The following is a 12500-nucleotide window of genomic DNA, read 5'->3' as shown; positions in this document are numbered from 1 at the left end:
TGTATCTTTTTCACAAAAATTGCATCTAAAACAATTTTTGTCGTTTAGATTCGGATTGTATCCATATTTCCAACCCGGATCTCCACTGCGACTAACTCTAGAAGAAGACATCTCAAAATAAAACAATTAATCTACAAAATAAAATTTTGCACTTACTTTGATTGCTCGAACTCTAAACTTTGAGACACTTCAATCCAATGAAATGTAGTTTTCTGGAGGTTTTTTTCTCTCTAAAACGGGTTCTTGTGAATTTAGGTTTCAAATGAACCTAAATCCACTCCTTCAAACCTTTTATATCTTTTAAAAAAATCAAAACAAAAAACAAAAAAAAACATTTCCACCTCTAGGCGGGGCGCATGCCCTGAGCGGCCACTCAGGGCTGAGCGCTAGGCGGCCGTTGCGGGTTCCGTACCACCTAGGTGGCCACCCAGGGACCACCACCCAGTTTGGCCGCCTAGGCCTGGGCAATGCGCCCAGGCCTTCTGGCGATGCCCTAGGCGGTCCGTTTTTTTGAACAATGGTTAGTCTATTAGAATATTGAAGCATACAAAGCATCCATTCAATTTAAACACTAAATATTAACTGCAGCTCATCTTCATTTCATAGGGAAAGCATGGAAACAAAAACTTACCCCAATCCTCCATCTTCATCGTAATTTATTACCCTTTCTTCGTGAAAATAAGTTTGAATTCCAATTTGCTGCTTTATATTATCGAAAAACTCTTGGTTCCCACTTGTAGTTTTAGAAAATGACTAGGTGCCCTGCTTTCTTAGGATGGGTTTGAAACAGCTAAATATTCTGTGAGAGCATAGTTCCTGCCAATGTTTTAAAATGCGGGATGCGACCCTAATGCGGTGGGGGGCCGATGCGGCGATGGGGCTCGATGCGGCCTGGATGCGGGTGCATCGCGATGATGCGGTCAATAAATGGAAAAAAATTCTAAAAAATCTAAAAAAATAAGTTAATGCATAGAAAAAAATATGAAGGTGATATATGTGATAGTAGGTATTTTAGTTTAATGATTAACTTCAAAACTATTAGCTGTCGGAGATTTTGTATCCAGTTATCCACTATCCCCTGATAGAAACTAGAAACTTGAAACTAGCTTCATAAAGCATTCAACAATCAACAACCATCAACACAAATTTGCACCACAAGTACAATTATAATTAAACACAACCATCAACAACCATAAGTACAACCATAAGCACAAAATAATGATATTACAAAATACAAATCAAAAGTCAAGCTCAAGAAGAGTCAATAGTTAATAAATAATAACTTAATACAATCATCCATTTTGAGAGTAAATTTTGAAATTTGAACTTCATTTTTTCAAATATCATTCAGACAAGTCATCTTGAGAGTCGTCATGTGCATCATCAATATCATCCTCGACGGCCTTCATGTATCCTTCTTCATCAGACTCCTCTGAGTCAGCTTCCTCCTCGACCTCTGAAGCTAATGTGCGACTGCGACTAGATCCAGCAACTCCTCTACTGCTTTGTGCTCTAGTGTTAAGCCGATCTTTTTCATTAGCCTCTGTTGCTAGCTCGACATCAAGCCATGTACAATCCTCACCCTCAAACACATGCTCTTGTCTTGGATCCATGGTCCACTCACTTATAGAATCACCATCAGCTTCATATAATTGAATAGGGTTGAGCTTCGTGCGATTTTCATACCTCTCCCTAAGACGCGCGTTATACCGTACATAAACCAAATCATTCAACTTTTTCTGCTCCAACCTATTTCTTTTTTTTGTATGGAGCTGTGGTAGAAATTTGAAATCAGATAAATTAGATTTTAGATTAGAAAATTGAAATTCAAGAAATAAGGATTAAGGAATAAGGAGTAAATGACTTACATGCTCAAATGCACTCAAATTGGGCTCACAACCAGATGAGCTACATGTGAGATTCAACACTCGAATAGCGAGATGTTGTAGATTTGGTGTCTTGCTTCCATATAATGCCCACCATGCAGCTGTATAATATTTTATAATTTAGAATATAGTTAAAAATTAAGGGTATAAAATAAACAATGGAACCATACATAAAGTAAGAGACAAGTAAGATTATTTTTGGCCTTTTGGCCTTTACCTGGATCTGTAGTGTCCCTATTTCGAGTGGCAATATCTTTCCCAAAGTTTCCCAAGGCTAAGTTGAACTTAATCAATTCATGGCTCTAGATCTCATCCTGGATATCTTTGTCTGGCACCAACCTCTCCAGCACATCTAAGAACCCACCATTTATTACACGATATGACTCAATGGATGGGTGCTTGTAGTGAAGAGATGGGTTTATAAAATAACCGGTTGAATGAAGGTGCCTGTGAAGCTGGGTATCCCATCTCCTATCAATAATTTCAAGTATAGCCTTGCGTATATTTTCATGATCCTTTAAAATATCTTTTATTTCAGTTCTTGCACTAGTCATTGCCTCATGTATGTAGCCCATGGCGGGCTTCGCATCACCATCAACCAATCGAAGCACTCTCACTAAAAGGCAAGCCACCTCCCATGCAATAATTATTTGACTCCAAAAAGATGTATTCAGAATAACTTTTTCAGCCTTTCTCCCATCCTTATGCTTTGACCATTTTCTTTGACTCCATTGCTCTGAAGCAAACATGGTCCTCAAGGCATTTGCTTGGCTAGGCTTCGAAGAGTGAGAAATGACGTGGCAAATCTAATCATACCCGGTCTCACTAATTCTCTCTTCTTTGTAAAAGACCTCATCATGCTTAGGACTATGGTGTGATTGTAAATAAATCCAACAACAAATATAGCTCTTGAAATCACCCCACTAAATAAAGATGTTATACCTATTTCCTTAAGCATAAGATTAACACAGTGAGCTGCACAAAGAGTCCAAAACGTATGCTTCCTTTTCAAAGTCAAGAAATTCCCAACTGCAGCATAGTTGGCACCATTGTCAGTGATAATTTGTACCATATTTTGCTCCCCAACAAATCGACAATCTCATCCATCAAGCCAAATAAGTATGTACCATCATGTGACTTGTCTGATGATACCATCATGTGACTTGTCTGATGCATCAATAGACTTAAAAAAAAAAGTACCTGTTGGGCAATTAACCAAAAAATTAATGAATGCCCTTGATTTCCCATCGAACCAACTATCACACATAATAGTGGCCCCATATTTCTCCCACGCATTTCTCTGAGAAATCAAAATTTTATTCACATCAAATACAACATCCTTCAACAAGAGCTCCCTAACCTCATGTATTGAAGGAGTAATAAGTCCTGGGCCATATTGCCCAATTGCTTGGACCATACATGCAAAACTATCCCAAGTTATAGTATTAAAAGGAATGCCGGCCATGTAAATCCACTTTGCAATCCACTTACATACCGACTTCCTTTGTTCTTTCTTATATTTATTGTCAATTGTGGTTTGTTTTGGTTTTTTCTCTCTCTTGAACAGCAATTTCGGGGCTAGGGGTGAAAAAAGAATCCATTGGCCCCTTAGAGAGAGGTGTTCTTCTCTCAGCATTACCACCAATATTTATAACCCTCTCTCTTGAGGTTGGAGTATGAGTACCCCTTTGCCTCATAGCAACTTCAGATGTATCATCATCATCAGATAATTGCATATCATCAAGTAATTCCTTTCTTTTCTTTTTTTTTTTCTCTTTATCTTTTTTCAATCTATCCAAATATTCTCTAATCTCCTTTTTTATATCATTTGTAGCTTGTGGGCATGCTCTTACATTCCCAAAAATTCCGGTTAAATGCTCTTTTTGTCGAAAAATACCACCCATATAAGTATTTCCACAGAGCAAGCATATCACACAATTTCTATCTTTCGGATTTTTTAGTTTAGCATATTTCTAAGCTGGAGCCTTGTTACTAGAAGATTGGGAAGAAGACATTGTCCCAAAAATAAGAGTAACGAGTTTTCAAAAATTGAAAATTCCGACGCATATTTAGACAAAATAGGAGACGCATATGCCCGAGTCAAATTGTCGATTGATATCAACAGACGTTATTGATCACGCAAGGAGATAATGTTCTTGGCATTGTATACAAAAAGACCATTTACTTTTTGTATAAGGCGTTCACAATTATTCCTACTCATTGGATGTCAAATTTGATGGCTTAGGGTGAGTCACAGTCCGAGAATATTTTTTTAAAACTGAGTTTATTTAATGACACTCCTACAACCACCCAATTTGAGATCAAAGGACATGAATGTTTGTGACCTCCTTGTACAAAAAGTAAATGGTCTCTTTGTATACTTTTTCATTGTTTTATATATGCTTAACTAAAAACTCCAGACGCAAATGTTCTACTTGTAAATGTGCTTAATAGTTCTTTCATGGGTAGCAACAGTTATATTTTATTTTGTTTGTGCAAATGTGTACGAGCAAGTGTGTGTCCTCGTGTAAGGGGGAGAGAGAGAGAGAGAGGGGCTTGCACAATTACAATGTAATATCAGGAATATGGATATGGTTTGCTCTAGCTGCTGGGGATAAGGAGAGGGGAATAATGGGACAAAAGTGCTGAAAAAAATATAGATTTAAGAGACTGTATAATGAAAAGGTACTTTAATCACATACATAGTAGGATGGAAAGAATAAGAGGAAATGGTGAGAAATGACTACAAGATTACTTATAATGGCAAATACCACCAGAGACTACAATACACAGAGAATTCCCCCATTTTACGAACTGAGCCTTAATTAGTTATTTAGATATTCCTCCAGCTTAAGGGGATCAACAACATAGAATAACAATATAAAATAGTACCTGTACAACAAGCAACCAAGCCTCCTGCAGCAAAGCTGAAAATATGCCTGCAATGCTTGAACAGCTAGACCTCCACTGCTGGCATAACTTACTATTCTTTTCATCCGGCATGGCTTTGTGTCAAACATAAGCAAGTGCTGCTAGGGTAAATCGTAGCTCTACCACCTACAAAAAATTACATTGATTTAACAATAGAGATAACTGAGAAACCATCTTGTTTAACAAAACAAACAACAAATATCCATAATGCAACTAGCTAAAGGCAAACAAACAACAAATAAAGTCTTGCTTCCCATATTCAATGGCTATTTATACTTTTGTTGTCCCTGTTCAAAATAATGACTAATCCCAAAGTTTCATACTCACAAATGTTCTATTGGCAGTTTGCCATCAGATTATGGGTAGAAATCAAATCCCAAGTCAACTAAAATATCCATGTCTTGAGATGCAATTCATATCATCTATGAATCTCTCTCTCTCCCTCTCTCTCTCTCTCTCACTCTCTCTCTTCCATGCACACACACACACACAAACACAAACACCCTCCCCCCTACCAAACAAACCCACAAGAAATAAAAAACTGACAAGAAGAGGCAGAAATATGAATAGTTAACCAAATTCGACCAAATTCAAGGTGAACAGAAACCAAATAGAAAGATCTAGAATGAAAAAGTTTTGAACCTTCTGATGAATCCTCCAGGCATAAAACCCAAATGCAATAAATGAACATGTTTCCCATTAGTCAACCAACCTTCTTTTTTTTCCTTGAGGAAGTTGACTTTTGTATTGATTGTATAGAGAATTACAAAAAAAAATTAGGCAATCCCCAAAAATGGGTGCCCTATACAGGAACCCTTGAGGGTCCGAGAATCTCTACAATAGATCCAAAAATGAGGTGAGAGCTAAGGGGGGCTCCAAATTCCCCTAGAGATAGTTGAGACTAGCTCCCTCCCTTGCTAGTGCATCTACCACAACGTTACAATTCCTACGAGTCTGTCTCCACGAGACTTGGATACTGCTGCAGATGTGGCCAATTTCGACAAAAATGTTATCTAATCTCCAAGGGTAGGGGGCATTGCCAGAAGCCCAAGCGATAGTGTTGCTGGAATACCCTCTACCTACACCTTTGTGCTCCAAAGATGATTAAATCTTCTGAGTCCTTTGAGTAGAGACTTGGCCTCAGCGAATGTGGAATCCTCACCTCCGATAGGCAGAGCATAAGAAAGGAGGATCAGGCCTTCAGAATTCCTAAACAAGCGTCCAATGCCAAAGGGGCCTTGGTTGCCTAGAGAGCAGCCATCAGATGGCCCCAGGTTTCGATGTCCTCCATAAAGAAGCTTGAGGAATCCTGTGGGTACTTGCGTGCAACAATGCTTGCCAATTTTGGTGAAGATCCGAAAAGGAGAAGTTGGAGAAGCTTGGGAGGGTTAGGGCTCAGAATGGGACAAGTGACCTTCTTTTTTAAATAAGAGCTGAGGTAGAGGCTTTCGTCCCACTAAAGATCCTATTATTCCTCTCAATTCAAATGGTCCAAAGAGTGGTTGAGATGGAAGCTCTCCATAGAAGATTTTCTAAATTTTTCCAAGGAGTTCTAAGGCATAAGGAGAAGAGGTGAGGGATCTATTGGGGAATGACCCACAACCACTTGAATAGAAGAAGAAGGTCGGTCCAAAGGGCCAAGGCAACCTCGCAATTTAGAAATAGATGTTGATTGTTTCTTCAGCTTTGAGGCACATGGTGCATTTTTTAGGCAAAGGGATACCCCTTCGCTAAAGTTGATCGAGTGTCAAAGCCCTTTCATGGAGCGCTATCCAAATAAAAAGCTGGATTTTGGGGGCAAAAAGGAGCACAGCCTTATGGGCTATAGAGGGAAAGGCCGAGAGCGGAGGAGAAGGCAGGGAGTACAAGCTTTAGTTAAATGAAGCAACTATGAATGAACCTGATGGACAGGGGGATCAGGCAATCTTGTCATTGCTTGTGGGAGAAAAAATATCGAATAGAGCAAGACCGAGAGATTCAAAAAGTGGTGAAGCTTGTGGTCAACTAAGAGTCTCCTGAAATTTGGGTTCCAAGATGTCGCATTAGGTGGACCAGTAACGCTTTCTGCCACGGAAGAGGAAGGGTTACGGGCCAGACAAAAGAAACTACCACGGGAGTAGGAATGTGAGTGGGGAGGAGGTGAATAAGGAGTCAAGTTTCGTAGTGTCTACGGGGTCGGTTCGAGTACGGCTAGTTTGAAAGCAGGCTAACTGAAACAAGTAATTGATTCAATTCTCGCTTCGTTGTCAGGGGCAAGTGAGGGAGGGAGCGCGGCAAGTTCAGGCCTCCCTTCCCTTGAAAGGAGGCTGAACGACGCTCACAAGTATTTGAATTTAGTGAGAGACCATCCAGTAGCTGGGGCTCAGCCGACGTGCCTCTTGATCGGCCACAAAGTAGCGTGTAGCCCTGGTGTCTATCATAGTCTTAATAGGTTTTCCATTGATAGAAACTTCCACATACATAAGCTCTCATGCTTGGGGCTTGACTTCCTTCACTTTGCCCTTCAATGCATTGAGTAGCCTTAGAGCCCTCATGAGTTTTTTCAGTCTAGCGACTACGACCGTTGGCATAAAGAAAAAGGAAATAAAGAAAAGGGAAATGCTGGAAATTGTGGCCTTGATAGGGATCACTCTGCAGCTTGGTGAAAGGACTCTCCCTTACCATGAAGCCAGGTGCCACTCGACTTTGTCTATAACCAGGCTCCATAACTAGATTCGAGGAAGGCCAATGCAAAATGGAAGGCTAAGATAGGATGCCGGCATTGGCTCTACAGCACATCCCCATGAGTCAGTGAAGCATTTGACTCTGGCTTGGTCAAGGCAGATTCTTGTCATCTTAGTTTTTTCTAGGTTCACCCCCTAAGGCCCATAGCCAACTGGAAGCATTGGAGGAAGAGCAACAAACAACTAAATTTTTTAAAAAATGCATCGCAAAAGAGGAGGGTATCATTGCCATATTGGTGGTAGAATATCGAGAGACCCAACCTAGCCACTTGGAAACCCGAAATGCATCCCGCGCTGTACACATGAGATAGTGAGGCACTGAACACCTCAACCACTGTGGTAAATAGTAAGGGTGAAAGGGGGTCCCCTTGGTGGAGCCCTCTCGAAGCATGAAAGTAACCCTTAGATGTGCCATTAATAAGGTCCAAAAATTACGGTTTTGAAATACACCCTTGGATCCATCTCCACCATAGAGAGCCAAATGGCATTCTGGACAAAGTCTCATCAATAAAACCCAGTCCACATGATCATAAGATTTTTTATTACCAAGCCTGAGACTTTTGCACTACGGCGGGAATGTATGCATTCGTGTGCTATTAGAAGCCCATCAAGAATCTAGCATTCCTTCACAAAGGTCCCTTGGGATGATACGATCACCTGACCAAGGATGCATTTAAGGCGGGAAGCCAGGCCCTTAAGAGAATTTTGTAAGAAGTATTAATCAGACTAATGGCTCTGAAGTCTTTAAGCTCTTCTGCTCCCTCTTTCTTGGAGATCTTGGCAATGAAAGTGGCATTCATCACCTTATGGATAGTGGCTCGAGAATGAAATTAAAAAAAAAAGGCCTTGATATCAGTCCTAAGGGTATCCCAAAAGACTTCGAAGAGGGCTATGGAGAACTTGTCACGGCTGGGGGAATCGGTCTCCATTGAGATCTTTAATGGCCTGGAGTACTTTGTCCTCTTAAAAAGGGCTTTCCAAAGAGGCTGTAGATTCGGGAAAAATAGAAGAGAAGAGAGGTCCGTCAGCACTGGCCTAGGACTAGAACTGGAAGAGAAAAACTTGGAAAAATATTCGACAGCCACTGCCTCAATGAGATTGGGATGGTCAACAATTTGGTCCCACACCTTGAAGTGGGTAATAGAGTTATCCCTTCTTCAACAGTAGGCTATCTTGTGGAAGTAAGCTATATTTTGGTTGCCCGTTGAGCCCAATAAATTTCTTTTTTCTTTAGGAGGCATTGGTACTCATGTTTGTGGATGTATCGAGAATCCAACTCAGAAGGGGAGAGAGGTCTAAGTTCTTCAATGAAGTCTCAGTGTTGAATAGACCTCAAAAGGGAGTCTTTTGGGTATCATAAGTTTCCAGGGAGCTGTGAACTCCATGATTTCAAGAAAACTTTGAGCATTTGAAGCTTTTTCTACAAGATAAAACGGGCCCACCGAGCGGGGAGAAGGACTCCCAATAGTTACAGACAGGAGAGGGGAAGCCAAGCTCTTAGAGCCAAGACAGCTCAAAGCAAAAAGGCTTAGGCCTTCGAGGAAGGGATTGGGTATCCAGCAGGATAGGTCTATGATTTGAGGTGGGCTTGGGAAACACCAGAGAGTGGGTGCCAGGGAACTCATGGTCAACAATTTGGTCCCACACCTTGAAGTGGGTAATAGAGTTATCCCTTCTTCAACAGTTGGCTATCTTGTGGAAGTAAGCTATATTTTGGTTGCCAAGCTTGAGCCAATTGACTTTGGCCCGCTGAGCTCCAAAAATTTCTTTTTTCTTTAGGAGGCATTGGTAATCATGTTTGTGGATGTATCGAGAATCCAGCTCACAAGGGGAGAGAGGTCTAAGTTCTTCAATGAAGTCTCAGTGTTGAATAGACCTCAAAAGGGAGTCTTTTGGGTATCATAAGTTTCCAGGGAGATGTGAACTCCATGATTTCAGGAGAACTTTGAGCATTTGAAGCTTTTTCTACAAGATAAAACGGGCCCACCCATTCATAAGTGGGGAGAAGGACTCCCAATGGTTATAGACGGGAGAGGGGAAGCCGGGCTCTTAGAGCTAAGACAGCTCAAAGCGAAAAGGCTTAGGCCTTCGAGGAAGGGATTGGGTCTCCAGCAAGATAGATCTATGATTTGAGGCGGGCTTGGGAAGCACCAGAGAGTGGGTGCCAGGGAACTCATGATCCCACTCGATAGGGGTTAAAAATCTATCTAATTTTGAGAGACTTGGATTAGCCGAATGACTAGACCAACTGAACTCAGCTCCTTCAACCAGGATGTCTAAAAGACTGTTATGAGCTAAGAAATCAGAGTACTATACCATTGAAGGGGCAGTTTTGTCGTGGGAATTACGGTTGTAAGACCATCTGGTGATTTTAAAATCACCTCCTACGCACCACTAAGAAAAAGGGAGGTCATCAAAGATTGTAACTCTCTCAAAACGTTCAATTTCTCGTTGTCTTCTTATAGTTCATAGACCACAATGCACTTCTAATGGAGGAAATCAGTGATCCTAGCTAGGGTCACTATGACAGAGAACTTGCTAATGTGAGAGGCAACTAAGGCGTGTTGAGATGGGACCATCCAGAGCTAACCACTGCTAGGGGAAGACCCCAAATATTTTGAATTTAGGAGACTGGGGGAAGGAAACTTGGTTTCCACAAAACTAAGAAGGGAGGGAGAATACTCTGAAACAAATTGATGAATATTTGTTGTTTTCCTGGGTGGTCCAAACCCTTCTATTCCAAATAAAGATCTTCATAGCAAAGGTAAGGGGCGAATGGCACTCATGGCCAAGCGGCGAGAATGCTGAGGAGCCGAGGGAGGGGGGAGGACCTTAGCTGAGGGTTCCCCTTTCTCGTACCTTACTTTGAAAGAGAGTTGGATAGCTCTCGAGATGCTCTTAAATTGGTGGCGGGAGCCTTACCTTTGACATTCTTCAACTTGTACTGGCATCTCGATTCGCTATCAACATTGATGAAGCTTCAAGGGCTTCATGTGGGCCATTGAACAGGAAGCCCATCACTTAAGGGATCTCGTGAGGATTGCCTTGGGCTTGGTCGATTGAGTTCGCAAAGCGAGAGTCCACAAAGGCCGGTACAGAAGATTTTGAGGAATAGGAAGAAGAGGGATTGCCTCCCTACAACACAAGAATGGAAATTCTTCTTTATTAAATGGGATTGCAACGGCAACAAATGTATCGAGGAGATGGTAAAGTGAGACAACAACAAACAAGTTCTTACCTTCTCAAGAAACTCTAGTTCAAGCTGGCGAGTAGCTCAATCATAGTATTGCTTTGATATTGAAAGAAAAGAAAAAAACAAATCCAAAGATGGATAGATATCCAGAGAAAATGGCGGTGGTGGCTACCTGAGCACTGCTTGAGCCTTTTCAATGGCTGCATGAAGTGGAGAGGTTCAGTTTTCCAGCGCAACAACTCGTCTAGTTCGCTTCTCCTTTCCTCTCTCAATCAAATTCTCAACTGCTTGGATATTTAAAAAAAAAAAAAAAAAAACAGCATCCGATGATGGACAGATATCCAGAGGAAAATGACAATGGTGGTTACCTGAGCTCTGCCTTTTCAATGGCTGCATGATGTGGAGAGGTTCGGTTATCCAGCGCAATAACTCTGCTATCAACATCGTCTTCCGCTCCCAATGCTTCTAACTCTAAAGATTTAAGGAAGACACCCACCCATCCTAACAGCACCATCACATGGATGAATAAATATATATATAACATATTTCAAGAACACGTACATGCTGTGGGGAAAACAAACTCATGATTCAAATACGCAACTGAACTAACGCTAGCATTATACAAGCCTTTCAACCACGTTAAGGTGCTGCATCAAAATACTTTGTACTTTTTTTGATAGACCACAAAATTTCTATATATAAAAAGGATCAAAGAACACAAAAATACAAAGCAAATGACAAGGGTCAAGAGCAGCCCTGAGCCAGAAATCATCATCTCGAAGAGCAGCAGGTCTCCCTCTGCCTCCACAAAGATACCTAAAGACAGATTTTCAATTTTATTTTTCTTATTTGGGAGATAACTGTAAGCTAAAGGGTGGCTACATCGAGCAGCATGAGTAAGGACATAAGTCAGGTAGCAGAAAAGCTGAAAATTGAAGTGCATTGATGATTCTCTAGAAATTAAACAGTGGCCTTACAGAGTTACACAGATGCACATTCAAACTTTGCACAGATATGCCCCTTAACCTCTTGATTGATGATCAGTTAGAGAGAGAGAGAACCACTGCACCTTTTCCTTTTCCACTTGTTCCTTCTTCTATTTGTATTTCTGTTACAATCTCTTTAGGTTCTCTCTCTCTCACTGAAAGAATGCAAACCTTTATCTCTATAACTATTTACAAATGTACTTCTCTTTCTCTCACTAAAAAACAGTGCACAACATAAGTCAGAGACAGAGCTTTGTCAAAAGATGCCAGTATGAAGTAAAGTCTGGGCATGGAAGCAAACAGAAGTCTAATCCAGTACCTCAAAAGGGATAAGATATCCTTCAATCTCCGCAATGCAATCATTTATGGGTGGAAAAAGTTCCAAAATATGGACATTGGATAGTGCTTTCTATGCAGCAAGACTGACTGGCACTTCTACTGTACGGTGGAGATATACACCTAATTGCTGGCCAAATAGGATACAGCACTGAATTGCTCAATGGGGATCTCAATAAATGAGCGATAACTTTCATGGACGTCTTTTACGAAGTAAAGGATTTTTCTGCTCTATACACCAGAGGATTTTTCATTTTCAGGAACGACTTCAGGTCTTCTTTGTCTCAGTTTGTCCAGACGTTGCCCATACAAGTCGTGTAAAGTTTTGAAAGTATCTCTCGTTTTCTTCTCTTCAAGAATGTCATTTCTTTTGAGGAAAACCATGGACAGTGTATGTAATTTGCAAACCAAAGGAACATGTAAAATTGGTGAACTTGGATTTTCA

General features: G+C 40.9%; 2 protein-coding genes across 16 annotated transcripts in view; both read right to left on the bottom strand.

Annotated features, from left to right (window-relative positions):
• The window catches only part of LOC148781154 (pentatricopeptide repeat-containing protein At4g18975, chloroplastic-like), a 94831-nt gene that overhangs the window by 46157 nt on the left and 36174 nt on the right, over positions 1-12500 (bottom strand). For 12 of the 15 annotated variants that reach the window (XM_088871892.1, XM_088871887.1, XM_088871886.1 and 9 more), the window contains 2 exons: positions 10906-11234; positions 4779-4943 (listed from right to left, as the gene is read on the bottom strand). The exons of 1 other annotated variant lie outside the window; for it this stretch is intronic. The gene's annotated coding sequence lies outside the window, so the exon portion shown is untranslated. Of the gene's footprint in view, positions 1-4778; positions 4944-10462; positions 10676-10905; positions 11235-12500 lie in introns of those variants that run through there. 2 more of the 15 variants (XM_088871902.1, XM_088871903.1) reach the window with 2 other exon arrangements.
• Positions 1167-4889, bottom strand: LOC148781156 (uncharacterized). Its single transcript, XM_088872686.1, has 4 exons — positions 4779-4889; positions 2104-2188; positions 1869-1987; positions 1167-1772 (listed from the first exon to the last, which is right to left on the bottom strand). The coding sequence occupies exons 1-4, from the start codon at positions 4887-4889 to the stop codon at positions 1344-1346; spliced, it is 744 nt and encodes a 247-aa protein (XP_088728812.1). The 3' UTR covers positions 1167-1343.

The sequence above is a fragment of the Amborella trichopoda genome, chromosome 7 (assembly GCF_054954075.1).
Source record: "Amborella trichopoda isolate Santa Cruz 75 chromosome 7, AtrichopodaSantaCruz75HAP2 v2.0, whole genome shotgun sequence".
Taxonomy (NCBI): domain Eukaryota; kingdom Viridiplantae; phylum Streptophyta; class Magnoliopsida; order Amborellales; family Amborellaceae; genus Amborella; species Amborella trichopoda.
Note: the sequence above shows the minus strand (reverse complement) of the source record. Positions and strands in the feature narration are given on the sequence as shown.

Excerpts from the sequence above, each read along its gene's own strand:
- LOC148781156 (XM_088872686.1), bottom strand. The coding sequence starts at position 4,889 with ATGCCGGATGAAAAGAATAGTAAGTTATGCCAGCAGTGGAGGTCTAGC. Across the intron at positions 1,988-2,103 it reads TAGGGACACTACAGATCCAG|CTGCATGGTGGGCATTATAT; the intron begins GTAAAGGCCAAA and ends AATATTATACAG. Across the intron at positions 1,773-1,868 it reads ATTTGAGTGCATTTGAGCAT|CTCCATACAAAAAAAAGAAA; the intron begins GTAAGTCATTTA and ends TTTCTACCACAG.